Source organism: Pagrus major, chromosome 3 (assembly GCF_040436345.1).
Source record: "Pagrus major chromosome 3, Pma_NU_1.0".
Lineage (NCBI taxonomy): Eukaryota > Metazoa > Chordata > Actinopteri > Spariformes > Sparidae > Pagrus > Pagrus major.
In genome coordinates, this window is record NC_133217.1 from 14,494,874 (window position 1) to 14,513,943 (window position 19,070).

General features: G+C 41.8%; 1 protein-coding gene across 1 annotated transcript; it reads right to left on the reverse strand.

The window, feature by feature from the left end:
• Nucleotides 1-1,021: 1,021 nt before the first annotated feature.
• Nucleotides 1,022-18,576, reverse strand: LOC140993394 (sodium-dependent lysophosphatidylcholine symporter 1-B-like). Its single transcript, XM_073462812.1, has 14 exons — nt 18,341-18,576; nt 14,836-14,961; nt 13,766-13,890; nt 8,317-8,440; nt 7,400-7,478; nt 7,121-7,290; nt 6,890-6,980; nt 6,163-6,284; nt 5,867-5,950; nt 4,140-4,223; nt 3,835-3,947; nt 3,582-3,725; nt 3,024-3,200; nt 1,022-2,936 (listed from the first exon to the last, which is right to left on the reverse strand). Exons 1-14 carry the CDS (start codon nt 18,428-18,430, stop codon nt 2,882-2,884), a joined length of 1,584 nt encoding a protein of 527 aa, XP_073318913.1. The 5' UTR covers nt 18,431-18,576; the 3' UTR covers nt 1,022-2,881.
• Nucleotides 18,577-19,070: the final 494 nt, after the last annotated feature.

The following is a 19,070-nucleotide window of genomic DNA, read 5'->3' on the forward strand; positions in this document are numbered from 1 at the left end:
AATTATTTATTTACTTTCCTGTTCAAGTTTCCATTTATTTATTTATTCATTCATTCATTTATCTATTTTCATTGCTGTGATTGGCTTTGGCTTACAGGAATAAATACGTTTGTGGAAATAAATTGGGGAAAAATGCAAATTGAAACGAACACAGAAATAAATACATACATTTAAAAAAATTAATTTAATTTAATTTTGGGTTTGGTGCATTTAAAAGCATATCAATGTATTTTTTTTGTCATTTATATATATATATATATGTTTTTTTATGTCTGATTTTGGCAGTTTTAGTCCTCCATAAAGCTGCGCAATAATTCAGAGAATGGATATTGTAAAAGGATAATATGTCATATGTTCTGAAATTAAACGGTCTCAAGTCAAGTGTATTTTCCCAGAAACACTTTAATGGAATGAATGTAACAGACAAAGCTCCTATAGAAGACAAACAAAGTGAATGGTTGTAGTTTGATATACTACACCTTTAGTGTGACTGCAGGCGTTTACTTTCATTATTTATTATCTAAATGTCATTTACTAAATTGGGACCAGACCCTGACACTAGATGGCAGTGGTTTACCATGAATAACGCTGTGTGTAACTAGAACTGGGTGTACTGTGAACTGAAGGGCTGAGTGTGTCTTTATAAACTTTAACCAAAACAATAAGCTAATAATTTCTGCACATCATGTTGTGTTTGACTGGAAAATGACACAACTGAGTCGTCTTGTCTTCATTATTCAGTACGTTTTCAAATCACATTTGTAGATCTTTAAAATGTGGCTTTTGATGTGGTTCTTTTGTTGTTGCTGCTGCTTTCACAACCTGCTCCAGTTACCTTTGAGGACAGTTTCAGATGTTTTGAGGATAGGAAGCTACTAAAATATCATTCTCATCAGTAGGTGTTGGGTTATGACTACTTATCCTCATGATACATGTAGAGTTTTTTTTTACATTTGTTCATCTTTAACATCAAGTTTGTGTTAAACAGTTGTTTCAAGTCAAGAAATGCTGACAACTCGTCCACAGTACACTTACCAATTAGTATTTATTAACAATATCTTTTTCAATCTCAACATTTTTTCTTAAATAAACTACAGTACAGTGTACATAGGTTCATTTCACTCGCAGCCACAAATATCAAAGATATTTACAGGTTTACATACAATATATACACATATGCACAGGAGGCATGTACACAAGGCTTCTGTGTGTCCCTGTGGGATTAAAGCTCACACATTTGGCTACAGCCTCAAGAGTGATGAGGGAAGTTCACTGACAGGTCCATAAAAGACAAAAACACTGGCAAAATAAAACAGGGTGAGATTTACACGATGTACAATTATTACAGGCTTAGTGAGTGAAAATGGCACCATGTTCTCATGTACAGTGAGGGATCTCTGGGGAGGGGGGAAATATAAAGTGAAAGAAATATGAACAATTTCACATCGGCAAACCAGTTGTCAGAGACAACATGTCGAAGATGTAACAGTATGTATAACATATGACACTGTATGTACACATTTCCATATCAATGGATATGAAATATGTCAATCCACACTTCCATGTCAGGGATTGAGATGATCACATAGCATTCTCATTGTTCCTTCAATAAACACACATATATACAAAAAAAAGACATATTCAAAAAAGACACTCAAGGGCAACGACACGTTCACTCTCACATCTTCCAATCTTCTTTTTTTCCCCCCACAATTATGTGCTTCCCTTTTTGAATGCATATGGAGCAAAGACAGTAGCAATAGCAACATGCATTAAAAGGTGTGTAAATGTTTTTTTTTAAAATTTAACTCACAGCCTGTTTTCCTCATTTTGAGACGTCTGATTCGGTTGGAACCTTACAAGCTTTAAAGAGATTTAAATACTGCAAGATGCAGGACTTTCCAGCACGCATGAATTCAAAAACAGTAAAATCAAAAAAACTAATAAATAGTTAAATAACAATGTCTCTAAATTAGTACCGGCTGTTGTCGTGGCTACTCTCAGTGTCACGGAAATGAACTCATTCAGAAGAAAGAAGCATTTCCTGTCTTCAGTAGCTGTCCTATGAATAAGGTAATGAGAGTAATTTAAATACTCAATAAACATTTTTATGTGAACTACATTTTTTTTAGTATTGTAGTGGTTTCAGTTCTATGGTACAAAAGGAGCCCTTCCGAGCACAGCTGCTACTCAGGCCACTAGTTCCAACATCACATTATAATGGCACCTTTTAAAAGTAAAGTGGGATGGGAATGCGGTGGAAACACAAACTGGCTGACTGGTTTAAGTAAACTGTGAGGATTAACTGTAAAATTAAACATGTTCAAAGTCATGACTCGAGAGCAGGTGACTGACACGAGTATCAGTCTGTCAGTTTAGAATTCTTAACCCTAAAATCAGGGCTAAAATTAAGGCGTTTTCACTGTTTGTTCAAGTTTCTCACAATGTTCACGTCTCACAGCTGTTAGTTGTTTTTTTTAGCGCAGTGCTCAAGGTCATTAATGCTCAATGTGTTATGTACAAGCTCCAGTGAGTAGCACCAATAATGGCAGCACTGACAAAACATGCTCCCATCACATTTCATGGTTCTGTGCAATTTCAATTGAGAACCAGGACCAACCTTAAAAAAAAAAAAGATTTTTGTACTCAAAAGTAGTGTGTAATACAAAAAGTAAGGCTTTTGAGTTCTCACTGAACAAACAAGGAGAGTGAATTTCATGCCGGGAAAATGTTTCATAGTCAAGTTTTGTAGAGGTGGAACAGCAGCAGTGTGATTGGACAAGGCAGTGTCAGTTTGGTCCGACAGGCCCAGGTCCGTTGGTCCCGCCCAGTGCAAAATACCAGCTGATAACTCGATTGGTCTGTGGGTCTCTAAAATATGCTACACCATGTTGGCCAGCTCTGTGGAGTCTGTTTCTGAGTCTGCCTCGTTGTCCCTGCGAGAGAAAACAAAGAGCCATCAGTTGGAGTCCAGCTTCGCTCAAACACAGTAACACAAGAGAGTAAAACATGTCCTGCCTTACCTCTGTTCCTGTAGCAGTTTGCGGTTGCCTTGCCTCCTCTCCTCATCGATCGGATACCAGTACAATATGACCAGGCCGATTAAGATGAGAGCCACGGGGGCGGCGGAGACCAGCAGTTTCAAGGTTAGATCTACTGCCTCTGGTTGAGTGCAGCCTCGACTGATGTAACCTGCGAAACTGAAAAAGAAGACGCATCATGAAACTGAAATCTGTGGTGCAGAGAATGTCGACGTTGAGGCGTACATCTCCGGTGGTAATCTATTATTTTCTTAGTAAAGCAAAGATCTTGTGAAGGCACCAAACTGCTGATCAAAGGCCGACAGTCTGCTGAGGAGTCAGTCATGTGATTCTACACTACAGCCTTACTGTACTTAATCTAATGAAAGCAAATTCCTCGCTTTGATGTGGGATTTATGTGCTAGAGATTTAGCTTAGCCTCATTTAGACTTTTTTTAAATTTTTTTAATTGTGTCCCAGTCTGGTGAATGAAACGCCTACAAAAATGTTTGAAATGACTTTAAATATAAGTTGTGTGTGTGTGTTTAAGTGAATACTTACTCTAAACTAAGTGTGGAGATGCCAAGGGAGACTCCAGATGCGAACTTGGTGAAGAAAACGTAGAAGGAATAGAAGAGAGCTTCGTGGCCGGTGGAGTCGGGGTTCTGCACTTGGAAATCATCAACAACATCGGGCAGCATAGACCTGAAAAACATACAGTTTAAGTCACGATTGGATAAACACATAAATACATATAGTATTCCTGTGAGGAAAACATAAAAGGAAAAAAAAAAGAAGTTAGCAGGGTTCTTACCAGGGCAGCAGGAAGGCTGCAGCCACTCCGACCCCGGCAGCAAAGGAGACGATGTAGGTGACAATCAGGTTACTCTTTATACAGACCACCAGGATCATGAAGGGAACCACAGACTGGAAAGAAAAGCAACACATTAGACCACTAAAGCACACAAGATCAGCTGTCTTTCAGATTTACTTCTCAAAACAAGTCTCTTAATGGCTGCAGAGCCTTTTTCCTTAATCTCCGAGGATATGACTTATGTCCTGTAAATCTTACAGGCTTCATTTGAATGAAGAGAGATTTAGAAGTGGTGTGGGCCTTACCAAGGAGCCGACGCAAACCGCAGTCTTCTTTCCAAAGCGACTCAGGAACCACTGCCAGAAGGGGATGGCCAGAGTTGCAGAGAGCTGAAGGGGGAAAAACATATTCTGGTTAACCAGCTGGTTTTGTTTTGTCACACACGGCACGATAAAACTCACAGAAGTTTCAGTAAATTCCAGTAAAAGGCCCCTCTTTTACAGGGAGGACTCTCTGTGTAACATTATAAGTCAGTACAGACACGACATTAGAAACATTCTTAAAATGCTCTAGCCTCGGTTTGGGTTCGACAACACTTGCGCGGCGATGCAGAAATGCACACATCTGACCTCTCGCACCTGCCAAACACAACAGCGACGGTGGAAGACAATATGGTTTCTGCGGCCCTTCCCAAAACAAATTCGAGCTCCGTGTGATGCAAACTTCCGCAGGGGTCACCCTATGACTCTACAGGAGGGGCAGAGGGCTGTCTCGGATCAGTTTGGCCTCTGACCCCTGCTTGTTTGCCTAAGGTAAAGATAACAAAAAGGCCGCCAAGCTATGGTTTTTTCCCCACCTTTTTCTCATGAAAGAGATAAACCACTGACACATCCCTTCGATGGTCTACAATAACATTTCTGTGCAGCCTCAATCGCCGTTTTATGTGGTTTCTCACTTCATTTCCTTCCGTTTCACAGCTTTCATTTTGTGTCGTAACAGCAGTATGTGTCTAAACTTCCTCTTCAAAACCACAAGTCTGACACACCAACCTCTGCAATGTGAGGCTTATTGGCCTTCCTCTCACGAATCGATCACTATCAATTAACATGCCTTTATCTTCGAAACAGGCCTTATAAAGCATGCTTTACATAACTTACTTCAGTATGTTCCTGCCAAATAAAACAATAGAAAAACATGGCTACTTCTCCAACAAAAACACTGCCCAGCCCTGGAAAATCAGTTCATTTGCCGTGCAGCAGCAAAGCTAGACAACAAGATACTATACAGCATTGCTTTCTGCTACGTGAAAGCCTTATATTCGCAATAAAGCCTCAAGCACAAGTACTTGTATAATGTTGTTTAACTTAGCTTTGCTCTAATAAGTTTCCAGGATTAGTCGCACATCTCATCAAATTACTCAGGTGAGGATTATGGGTAACTTCATGAGGAGCGCTTTCTGTGAAAAGTCATTTCACTAAATAAATGTACTTCAACAGAAAGTCGCAGCCTCAGCTCCGTAATCCTTTCCATAAAGTCAAGGATCAAAGCATGTAATCTTTTCACCCTCGCTAACCTGCACTTTCTCAGCCCGTACAGTAGTACTGTGCGTGCTACTGAAGGCACATCTGTGGATTAATTGGCTTTAATACCTGTCAGGACATTAGGTGATGCTTTGATAAGATGAGCTTTTTTTCCAAGAGGGGTCAAGAGAGATAAATGAAAGGATAATAAAAGTGTGGCTCCTCGAGTGTCTGTGGGAATGGGGTGGCATTCAGGCAGAGTGGACACATATTATGGAAATGTGCAGCCAGGAGACACTGCTTTCTAACCAAGAACAGAGCAGGCTTGTAATTGAAGACAATTTATGTGTTCGCCCTGGGAGGAAAGCTTTTGTCTGCACTCAGAGCTAATGGCTAAACTTATTCGACACAAAGAAGGTTTCATACGCTGAGGGATATGTGGCCATCGCCATGGGAACAGCCTATATGTCTGCGTGTCTGAAAATGCCTCCTGTGTGTGGGCGTGGACTCACCATGATGACCAGCAGAATGTTCTGGAAGTCGTTTCTGAAGCCCAGCGTGGAGCTGCAGAACAGGGCGAAGTTTCCCTCCAGGAGCTGCGGGGCGAAAGCACAGAGACTCACTCAGTCAGATTCTGCTGCCTAAACACACAAACACGCCGCCGGCCAACATCGCGGGCGCTGAGTAAACTGTGGCTGGGAGCGAGTTGTGATTTGGTTGAATTCATTCACCAAAAAACAAACATAGGACGGACACACATTAACCAAGCCCATAGTAAAATGATGCGTGTGTGTGTCTCTATACTCACCATGAAACCTAGTGAGGTGAAGAGGAAGACCATGACCAGTTTGGCATACGGTCCGTGCCCCATCACCAGCCTAATCCCCTGGAAGAAAGACATGGGCTCTGACCTGGGACGAGAAGAAGACTCTGGAAGAGAAAAGAATGAACAAAGGTTAAAAAAAAAGGTACCACTTGAACACATTTTTTAACTCGTGTTTTCCTGCTGCCATTGATTTTCATTCAGCAGAGGAGGAGCGGCCTTTTGGGCTCGTACTTAACTGGATTTCTATTAGTGCCGTCACTAGTCACAAGCTTTCTAATTTGGCCCACATCCTGTGTGCTCTCATACAGCCCATCAGCCCACAGTCAGACCACAGCAGGCAGCTATGATTCGGCATCCCTATTGGACTAGAGTGGAAACGTCATTGACGGCTCTGTTCACGTTAGAGTGTTTGCTTGCATCCAATGAGGGAGATTAACTCGATCGAATGACGTTTTAATGGTTTTCGAAAAGTGGCAAAAATCAATGAACTCAGCCCTTTTAACTAAAGAAAGTGTTTGATTTAACAGTTAAAAATTCAAACCAAACATTTGAATGACCTGTTAAATATGATGCAATTTCAAAGGCGTGGATCAATAATTCGATGAGCGAAGAAATTGTCTCCGATTCGCCCCTTATTTGAGAGTTTTTTACACTTTTCAATTCAAAGAGTGATAATAGAGCCAGTTTGACTGACAGATCGATGCCTTACCTTTTTGCTCTCTCACACCGAAGAAAAGAACAATAGCGCAGAGGACATAGATTAAGCAGATGACACCGGAAGCGATCATGTAGGCCGCTCTCTGTAAGAAAGGAACAAGAGAGGAAAAGGACAACAGTTAGCAAACATCATCTGTTTTCCAAAAGTTCTTTTTCCTTGGAGCAGTAAAGCTGTCGTTAGGGTTTACTGCCAAAAATGCGACTAATGAATATGTGTGTTTACCGTGTGCTCCAGGGAAATAACAGGCTCTGAGTCGTTGAGGAGTTTTGAGGAGTTGCTGAGGTTGGCCACGATGTCGCCGGGTCCTGGGAGGCAGGGAGCGTTCGCCATGCCCACGATCTGCCCCTGGATGGCTGTACCAACAACAGTTCCCAAAACCTCCACCGTCATCCCTGATTGAGGGAAACACAGGAGAGATATTAAGGAGATGACACACAACACTTGTCTTTCCTGTCAGGAGATTTAATTTGGAAAGTTTTACATGCAGACTGTGATACTCACTGTATGCTGTGGCCGAGTCTCTTTCTTTCTGCTCCGAGCTGATGAACATGGTGAGGGCAGAGTACGGCACATGGAAGCACTGATTTGAAAAGAAAAAGAGGAACAAAGTGAGAACAGTGAGTGCAGAGCTTTATCGATTGTCATGCAGAGAAGAAAAGATGAGCTGAAGGAGTTTTTCGACAATTTGGGTAATTTGCTTCTTTGCATTCTGGCAGAGGGTTAGATGAGAAGATTACTCTGTCTGTAAATCAAATCTGAGGCTGTTATCAACAACTGGAAAGCATTTGAAAAAGGGGAGAAAAGCTATCTTGGGTCAGTCACGCTGTAATAAAATCCGCCTATCATAACCTCGAAAACTCACTAATTAAAGTTACATTTTGTTTATTTAGTCCTTACAAAAAGCAGTTGCCAGGCAACCAGATGAGACTCAAGGAAGTTACTGTTTTTAGCCAAGAAATAGGCCCGCATGTAGCCATTAGTATAATGGCAAATTCTTGTTTTTACACATACACGATATAACGTGCTTAAAAAGAGCAACGCTAGCTTTTAGCCCCCTTTCCCTTGCTGCAGCTCTGCAGATATGCGAGTGGTATCAATCCTCTCATTTAATTCTTTGCAATAAAACAATGCGTTTTTGCCAAAATGTGGAACTATTCCTTTTATGTCAGTTATTTTAGATTATTATATGATTCAATACTTCCTGACAAAAATGTGATGGAAAGATTGCTACATTTTGTGATCATCAAAACAAAGATGAATCACAATTAAGGTTACTTCATATTGACCCCATAGTAACCTTTCATTTTAAAATAAGGAGTCATTTAGGAAGTGTAAAACTTATGTGCAACATTGAGTCATAGAAATGTTTAGCAGTCACATGCAGAGTGTGTGCGTGTCTGCACGAGTGTGGTACTCACAGTCTGAAGGGTCTGGAAGATGCAGTAGAAGAAAAGGTACCAGATGACTTTGCCATCCTCAAACGGAGGAACATACCATATGAGGAAATAGGAAAGCACAGCCAGAGGGGTTGAGAGCACGATCCTGCAGAAGAACAGAGGAGAGACAACAACAACAACAACAACATCAGTGGATGTCCAAAAACGTGAGCCTACTCGTGTGTGAAACATGCCGACTCTGTAAACAATTAGCAGCCTTTATAAAAGAGAGGGGCCACGCGTTACATAACAAATAGTTTAAGGGTGGCTTTCATTGCATTGTGCCAACTTTTCTTCACACTGATTATCAAGCACAGAGAGACAGTGTTCTCTGCCTGAAACAAGTCGGCCTTCAGGCCTGGATGTAACGGTTATGTTGGGGGGCAATGTTGCCAAACAAGACACTTGCTATAATCTCATCATGTACAGAGGATTCATTTACTTTCATTGCATAAAAAAATGCGTCATTGAGGTATTTGTATGTGTGTTAGTAGTAGAAGAATGTTGATATGAATAAGAATATGACTCAAGTTTTCTGATCGCATCCGTACCATCCTGTATCCAGCCTCCTCTTCCTCTTCCTCATAAGTGTAACATCCAGTAAATACCAAAATGAGGTCACTTTAATAGGAAACATACTGAAATCCTGCCAGAATAGAATTTCTTTAGTCACTTCCTTTCTGCTGTGGTCTGATCAACTCTCTCCAATCACATACCAGATTGTGAAAGCAAACCACACCTCATCCGCAAAACAGGAAGCAGCCCGGGCATCCTGCTTGTAATGGAAATGTTAATCACTTTTTAACATAAGGTGATCCATCAGACAGGATGTGAGGTCATAAACGCATCACAATTGACCCCCGCAGCGGCATGCCATTGTCATATACATAAATGAGAAATGACGCACGGCAGCGACTGATGTCCAATCAAAGTAACTTCACTGCAGACTCAACACTGACCAGCTTCAGCCTTTCTTACAAGAACACACCGTTTGATGAACATTGTGTGCTTCACAGAGACGGACACGTCCGGAGGAGCAGCATTGTGCAGACTCTCCCTTTCCCACATGTGACGTGATTAACTGCACACTGGCGTAAAGCCACTGAGGGCGTGGTGCACAAGTTAAAGCAGGTGCTCCATCGAGAGATGACATTACGCTTAGGAATGCTTTTTTTTTTTAAGCTTATTTCCTCTGTGCCAAAAGAGACCAACACCTACTCATGTATGCATGCCATTTGATTTGACTTCAGTGTATGCTGTTCTCAGACAGGTTGCAAGACTGAGCCAACAGTTGCACTGTGCTTGCATAAGTGCAGTGACATAAGTAGTAGCCCATATAAATAGTAGTGAAATGCCCCCCCAGATCATATTCAAATGTCGTCTGAAATAGCCGTGCTGACTCAGGATCGGTGATTTTATCTCAGCTGGTTAACTTGGTGGCAAGTTACAGCTTTCAGTCCATCTCTATCTGTGAGAACATCTCATATACGTTGACAGCAACATGCAAAAATGTTCTTTTGGCAGCCATCATTGGGCTGGGTGCGTGAGAAGATAGATAGATAGATAGATGACTTGATCCATCTGTAGAGAAGCTGTAATTAAAGATGACAACCAAGCTGATACCAATAATAAGAGGTAAAGAAGTAAAAAAAGTTTCAGACATCTATATATCCACCGATATACACACATTTTTGGCAATGATCCCTGAAATGTGGTTATCAAACTCTTGTGATAAAGATATGTAATGGAAGCAGGATCATTTACAAGTTAACTATTAACTTATGTGTCTAAAATGACACCAGTGTACTGAAACAGTAAACTTCATAGTCAAATTCAAGCACTGTTCAAGCATTTTCAAGGTGTATTTTCAAGCTCTTCTAACTTACATCTGTTTTTAAGTTACATATTTATAGACATATATGTGCTTGAAATGACCACATTAAATCATTTTGCAATAAACAGCCAAAATTAAGTTTTTTTCTAAAAGGAAACACAAAAAAGTAACATGTTTCAAAATGTGTCACCTGTCTGTAAGTAGACTTGGCATCCTACTTTATTTAACCTAAGTGAGCCAATATAAATCTATTTATTATTTAAGTAATGCAGTTAGGCCTAAAACTTCCAGCACTTTACCCAAGATTCAAGTACTTTTCAAACCCTGAAAACACCATATTAATATTAATCTTTTCCTGCATTACAATCTCTAAAAAGAATATTTTACACTGATACCAATATATCTGTGACAGGCCAATATCGGCCGATTATATTGGCCAACCAATATATCAGTGGGGCTCATTCTAGTTTTGAGGCCTTTGTCTTCATGTCGACATATTTTGACAGCAACTACATTAAAAAAAAATTTAAAAATCATGCTTTATGTGAAAAAATAAATCAGTCAGTGGTAAGGTAAAACTACCCACATCTCTCAGCACAGTTTGCTGAATTTGAAATTCACATTAAGCAAAACCGCCTGTATTTGTTGAGGTACTAATAAAAACTTCAGACGCCCAACAGTGTCCGAGTAAATTAAATTAAATGCATGTTTAGGGAATAGTAGGAAACCTGCAGTCTGTCACTTGTGACTGCTCCAGCAGCTCTGCAGCAACAGTGCGGCTCATTCTAACCCTGCGTCGCAACTTGAACTCTAGTAACCTCCAGGATTCCTCAGCCAGTCTTTAAAAATCCTACCGGGGCCCTTCCCAGCCCAGAGCTGACATGCCATTGGCTCACGCGTGTGGTGTGTTGTGGGCTGGACCAATGGGAAGCAAACCTAACCCGCTCTCCCCTCCCCCACTTCCTAAACACGGAGTTTTTAAGATGGAGCAGCTCCGGCTGCCTCTCCGCAGCTTCCTCCCTTCTCTCAGGCGCTGCAACCATCTCCTCACATCTTTTACGACCCAACTGACTGAAATGTGAACGAAACATGCCAATCATTCCTCCATCCCCTTCTTCCTCCATCAGCCTCCGGGTCCACACCCATCTCTGACAATACATGGGCGAGCTGCATCTCGCTTCGCACGAGCAGCGGTGGTGTGACCCACTTCTGAGATCTCAAACATCAGCATCTTGATGTCGGCTGGAAATTGCAATAATGATTTAATAGCCTCAGCCCTCCCTCACATTAGTTCAATTAAACAGACTTTTATGCACAAACATTAAGTCTGCAACAACATTTCTGAAGGATGCATTCAATTCTACATTTTTCGGATTAAAAAGTGAGTCAAGGTAAGGTGTAGAAATGATATTTGTCTGAAAGAGGGCTCCTATCGTTTGCTTAGAAAACCTCCATCTTAAACCTGCAGAACAAGAAGCTACTTCAGTGTTTTTTATGTGTAACTGCCACCGCTTGGTTTCCCAACCACAGAGGTACATTTCTGTCCCTCCCTGGGAACTGCTAGCCAACAGCTGAAGAGGAAGATCGTTCCTTTGTATTCTATATTCATTATGCAGGTGTTTTCTGTGTATGTACACCCATGGGAGCATTAAAACAGGAAACTGAGGAGGGGGCCACATGAGACCTTCGCGACTGGGTTCATCTCCCTTCTTTCACACATTTCATACGCAACTAGGGAGATCATATTTTAATCAAGCAGGCCATACATCTCCCAGTGCTGCTCATTATATGTGCTGCCTAAGCCCTCTGAGACATTTACCTTGTCTTGTCACCTTTTCACTCAATAAGGTACAGCATGTTCCTCAACACTGAGGGTGCAGTAGCTCTAAAATGTCTCCGGTGTTGACAGGAGATCACTCCTATATCCAGCATCTCACTGACACCCTACACTTCTTCACTCACGTAACAGTGTGAATGGAACCTGTTAGACATGAGAGCTGAAGGAGGTCTGAAATATTTCTGACAATGCAGGAACCGCAGGTTGACACTCATGCACTAGTCATCAACAGACAGATAGCTCATGAGATATCTAGGCAAGTAGGCTGCTCTTAGGTTGAGAGGCAGAAGTGTGGGGGAGGGGGATATAGCAGCTATAAAGAAAAAGGGGTCAGTAACCTTCTTTGAAAAAGGTCTGATCACAGGCTTCCCACTCCCTCAGCCTGGCCGCCACACAAAGTGAACATCCTAACATTAATTTAGCTTCAGGCTGCGTTGCTTTTTATAAGGGGACGTCATTGTTGCTCTGGTCAAACAGACAGGAAAAACAAAATAATAGTTTTGTTGCAAAATAACGAACGTCCCCAGAACTATGTAGTTTTGGAGATCAAATTCAAACTTCAAAAATGTTAATATTTACAATATTATTGAGGTAATAATAACTAAAAATTAAATATTATTTTTTTTACCATAACTGAATAAACTAGATGTTCTCAGAGGAAAATAAGGCTAAAAGCTGAAGCTAGAAAGGTGGCAGGGTCCGCCAAATATAAACAGTAAAACAGTATGAAATTGTGTTGTCATTTAAGGTCAGTTTGTTTATTTAGTCACGAAAATGAAGACGAAAACAAAGATAGTTTGTTTGCTCTTTTTCTCTGCACCTTTAAAATGATTTAATTCCCAATGATGTTTAAATGTCATAATTTTAAACAATATACTTTAATTGTTAAACTGTCAAATATCCTGTCTGTTACATATATTTGTCACAGGTGTTTGATAACCACATTAGAGGGATTATTGTAGTAAAAAAAAAAAAAAAAGTGTGTATATCGATATAGGAATTTTTCAATCCCCCCGCCCAAAAGGCTCTAATCAAAATATCTGATAGCTGAAATGAGCTCTATATTCAGACATACATGGATTCAGTTAACCGAGTCCTCCTGGTTGCTGAAAGAAGCAGACTTGGTAGCAGGCAGGAGCTATATTTGTCAATGCCATGCCAAAGGCCATGCTGTGGGAAATGTGCAAGCCTAGCACCTGCTGGAACTCCCAATATTTGTTTGGTATAAAAACAAAAAGGCTGGAAGTGTCTTTGCATTTTGGCTTTAGTGGTCCATCCCTGACCATTTCACATTTTTCACATTCTTCAGGACATTCCTTCATGGCCTGTATTCATAGAGTATGTGTGTGCGTATGAAAAAAGGGGGAGGGGGCTCAAACGGACACAAGGACGCATGTGTGGGCAATAACGAAGTCGTACAGCAGTAATTGCATCAGCATGACCCACAATAACCCCTCCTGGGAGGCTTCCAAACACAGTCCTGGCACAAAGCCCCGCCCCCAAACACTGACACATGTACAGTATCTGGTTGAAAAACTTCCCCTAGCAGCTCTGACTCATTTAGCGTTTCCAACAGCAAATGTGTGACAAGTGCTTTAATGACATAACAACACAGTAATGGAAATGGTGTGACAGAGAAACATTATAGCTGGACGAGGAGGATGCTCTCAAGACAATTACTCAGATATACTAAAAAGCTCTAAAAATAGATCTAGTCATCATAGAAATCAAGTCAAACAGTAGCTGGGAGTTCGACCTACCAGGGCAGCATGCGTCCGAAACGCGTCCATGGGCTTCGGGAGACCAGGAAGCCCACTGTGGGGTCCGTAATGGCGTCCCATGCTCGGCCAACAAACAGGATGATGGAGGCATAGAAGGGATCCAGCTGCCAAAGGAAGAAGTAACACAAATTAGTGCAACTGTCAATACAGTGGGTTGTTTGCTGATGCTCAAAAAACCTGTAATTCAGGTGCAATTTAATCTCTTTGCTACCAAGGCTAGGCATTGGAAATGTATTCCGCTGTGACTAACTGTCATGAGCAAGCTGACAAGGGTACATAGTTTGTATTGTTAAACTGTTAAGCCATTTGATGAAGCAGCTTGTTTTAAGTCAATAATCAAAAGGCAGCACTTAGCAAGAATCAAGTCAAATAGTGAAGGTGCCATTTGGCAGCTCAGCCCCTCTGCTGTTCATCCAGAGGAGACGAGCCTGACTGGAAGCCAGGCACGATGAATGCTCCACTCCCGACTGTACTCCTGCGCCATGCTGCGTCGGCCAATAGACTCTTAATCAACGATCTTAGTAGCAGGACAAAGCTAAAGCCCTGGGAAGCAGTTGACTTACACGCTGTTTTGGCCTTTACCATCAGATTAGTGTCAGAGCCCATTAAAGTGAGCCCCTCCTCATCGTGCTACCAATCAGACCCCCCTCCCCAAGATTTCTCAGAGCAAGCCCGTATAAGCCTGTTCATACAGTACAGCTCCATTATGGAGACAATAATGGAAACTTTTTCCACCTCTTCATTTTTCCAGGATAATCGCCTCCTTTGTTAGCAAGCTTTGGCACTCACAATGTCCCTGTGTGTGCCCTTATGAGAGAGGTGACTTGAGGGTACAGGAAAGATCATGTACGACTCCTTGTCCTTGAGTCTGTAAATGTCACCGCGCATACTGTGGCAGGACACAGAGTAAAGGAAGGACAAGAGTAGGAGCACAGTATGTTCCCAGGGAGGTGGTCCTCGAAGGGCAGCAGGGGGGCTATAATTAGGTCTGCAATATGAAAGTGACACCAAATCTCTGGACAGGTGTGAAAGGATCGCAACCAACTCACCTGAGCTACGTCCAATAGGTAGATCTGCAGGAAAAAGCCCAAGGCACATCCTGTGATCTGGTAGGGTGCTCCACCGATGGCATAGCAGATCTTGTTGCAGACTGACAGCCTGTTCCTGTGCTCATGCTGGGGAAAAAACAAGGAAACAAGAGAAAAAAAGACAGAGTTAATCGAGTAAAATTATCAACAACATTAGCACTAAAAGTGGAACCAGGATAAGGAAATAGCAGGCATGATCTCTCAAGCTGCAACAATTAGCCAATTAACCGATTAGTAGAGTAAAAGGAAATTAGTTGCCAACTTTTTTTGATAATCCAGTCATTGTTACAGTTGTTTTTCAAGCAAAAATCTCAAACATTGGCTGCATTTCTTTGTCATTTATAATAGAAAATGAAGAGTCTTTGGTTTTTGGCCTGTTGGTTGGACAAAAGAAGGAATTTAAAAGAGGTCATCTTGGGCTCTGGGAAATTGTGATGAGCATTTATCACTTTTATTTATCAGTTTTTGACATTTTTTGTAGACTTAACTCATAATCAATTAATCATTATAATCATGAGTTGCAGCTCTAACAAGATCTGTTTACCTTCTAAAAGGTGATACCTAACATATGATTTCAGGTAGATTACACATTCAACATTTAACAGCTTTTAAAGAAAGTAAGTATAGTAAGTATTTACAGCTGTCGGTCAATCTTTCCGGGCTTTGACAGGCCGAAGCACGTGCAGGTTCCTAACAGGGTGACTGCAATACAGCAGCATACACATATATCCCTAGGGCTCATAAATAGGTAACTTTCTCAGTTTCTGTCTGAACGAGCAAATCCTAAACCCGTTGTTACTCTAATTTTCAGCCTAAGTCTTCTCACTCGTCCAATTAAGACAACACATTTTTCGGTGCCTCGTTAGGAATGTGGCCTAAATTCTTAATCGCCAGAGTCTTAAGAGCAGAGAGTTCAGCTGGCAAAAAGCTAACCATCGTGTAGCATATTTGGCAGAAGTCAGAGACAGCCACTGGGAAACAAGAAACCCTTGGTTTGCTTACAAGCGCTCATTCTTTTCCATTTTCTCCACTGTAGATGTAATAATTTCCTCAGCAGACAGACACTAAACAACTCCTCTAACAGCGACACAAATCTCCGCTGATCACTGCCAGGGCATGACAACACCACACCAAAAAGGAATGGCTGACAGCGACTGGCAGCAGGCTGAACTGGCATAATATCTGTGCAGCCGCCTGCCAGTTTAACCAGTACTCTAACCACTGCTGCCCAAAGACGGGTGAAAACACACCCTCCTCTCTGGCCAATCAAAAGGTTGTTTTCTGTGCTGCCTAATCTGCCCTCTTTTCAGCTGGGCAAAGAATTCCTCATCGCACTGGTGTTGAATGCAGATACTGTTATGGCCTCGGAGAAAAGATAGAAGATAGCATCACCAGCTTATGAAAATGACCTTGGCCTGTGGCCACATTTCGGTGCTCCTCATGTATGAGAAGAAAATGGACACTGCCTCTTAGGTCACACCACAACACAAAACATCACTGTGACCGAATGAACCGGCCTCTGTCTTGTTGATACAGCCAACGCAGGCTCTGTTTAGGTGACAAAACACTCTCGGGCCGAAATGAGGAACCAGCACCATCAAAACATAGGAGACTTTAGCGACTTGTGATGATGAAGATCTCAAACCAAAGCATTTTTGCTGACAGCATGCAAACTCTTGCATGTTCTCCTATACCTGTTCTACCTGTCTGCATAATAATACACATTTCTGCCACTCCTTGTTTTAACATGACATTGCAGTGAGTGTACATACTGTGTCATGGACCTATTTTGGGGAGGTGTCACTACGACACTGTATTAGTGTCACTGGGCTTTGGAGCAATCCACTTAAATGACTCTTTGCATCACCGATGCTAAATCTGTTAAATCAGTAACAGCAGAGGGTGAAAGTATCTTGTTGGTGTTTTCAGCCTCCTTCACTGAGAGTTTATTTCATGAGAACGTCCAACAGTGGTCAGTGACATGACAACTAGCCACCCTTTAATTTCTCAGAGGCTACCACTCCTCTTATCAGCGCCACCAGTGATGATAAGATACGGCTGAAAACATGCGTACATCAAATGTACATCCAAAAAGGGGTGGGGTTTACTGTAAATGTGCAAAAACGTTGTTAATAATGTCATATTTAAAGACAGAAATAGCAAAAACTCTAATTTCGGATGAGCTTTGGGGAAATGATCGTCTGGCTGCTGCCTCCGTGTCTGACACGTCGCCTTGCCTGGGTGCTTCCTGTTGCATTCAAAGCCGCAGGAAACATGGGAACTACCCCAAAAACGCACTCGAAATACCAAATGAAGTGTGGATTTTCTCCAACAACCGAGGAGACTTTTGAGAAGAAAAAGACTTGACATTGAAAAGTGATCATTTGCCACCGTTTCATAACAACCACTGAATTAACACGCTGCTGCCAATTTCCTCCTCCTAATTTCGCTACTATAATCCAAAGCACTGTGTCACATTAGCTTCTGAAACCGAAAGACACCTAACGACACAACTTTTGTTTGGTGACATTTTCGATTCATAATTTAGTTTTCGATATGCGTATGCCAGTAAGTGTTAGGGCTGGATTCCCGTCTCTCAGATGTGAGGGGGGCTTCCTTGAACGCAGCACTCAAACTCACCTATTTTGGCGACAGAATCCCAAATAAATCCATATGGATGATGCAGCACACACATCATGTTATCATCAGGCGACAGCACCCCGAAGACTCACATTTTCAGCGTGACTGCACCATCATTTAAATTTAATCTAATTAAATTTAATTAAATTTAATATGGGAGGCCATTATCTAAATGAGGAATTCCAGTGTAACGTTTTATGGCTAAATGAGCCAAGCTAGCTTAGCGACGGCAATAAAATCATATTTTAGTGCAGCCATTATGAAAGAGGAGTAGCTAACGTTAGCATTTTCAGGGTTTTAAATATAGCTCTATGTGGCTGGGGTAATGAGTACACAGAAAACCACTATCATTGCAGTCTGCAAACAAAAATTATGACTTAAACCCGCTATATTTAACCGTGTTTAGCTCGGTCCAAATACTTGGTTCGTTCCATTTTAAACCGTTTGAAGACTGTCTCGTGATAAGCAAGAGGGTGAGAGGAGGGAGACTCCTCGGCTCAAGTAGTATTGATTTATTGGCCTGGGATTGATTATATTTGTTCAAGTTTATCATTTTTTAAACCAATTTTTCGTTCATTTAAAATTGTATCGAGTCACTAATGAGTCATATTTCGGTGTCGACACACCACAATGAGCACAGCGCGCCTAGCTAACGTACCAGACCCACTCCCAGCCCACCAGAGCCCGGTGTGCTCCATTCATTCAAACGCTGAACCTACATCCCCGTCAAAACCAGGTTTCATCCCCGTCTACTGCTATCTGGTGGAGGTGATTTAAAAATAAAAAAAAACATCACTCTCTTTTTTTAATTAATGAATTAACTCACCTTTCTGGCGAGCTGGATGCCATCCGAGCTGACCGGTTTATTCAATAAACTGGCGTTGGAGTATTGTTCACCTCCTTCTCCTTTAGCCATAGCAGAATATCTGTCTTCTTGGTTTGAACTTGACGCGCACCAACACCAGCAACAACCAAAAATGTAGAAATGTCGAGTACGTCTTCTGATAAGGCTCGAAGAAACACGTCCAATCGTATCGTCGTGGTCTACACACACAATCTGTTTGAAAACTGAGTGGATGTGGTGGTGGCAGTATGGGTGGATGTAGTAATTTTAAAAGCGTCCCCGCCCCTCCAACGTGCCATTCACCCCACACTTCACCCCGCCCCTCTGAAGGCGGGTCACAGTCAGGCTGCTGACTGGCTGCTCGGGCTGTCCTGATCCTGTATCATCTGACTGACTTGGAGCCATGAGAGATGACGATCAACTCCCAATGAAGAGCTTTCTGAAGAAATTCCGAGTGTCAACATTGAGTGCAAACAGCTGCTGTGACAGTCAAATTAGGGAATAAGCCTATTGTATCATACCAGTCAACGTGTCACATGTGGCGTATCTATAAACAAACACACTGCTCCAGTGTCCAGGGCTGCACTGAGGTCATGTCCTTGTGAAGATACACCTGGTGGGCTGTTTTGTAGGCTGATTCGTAGATTTCAAATTTGCCTGTCTTCAGAACACAAAAGGAATAATGGAGTCAGTGTCCAGAGTTTTGTCCCTG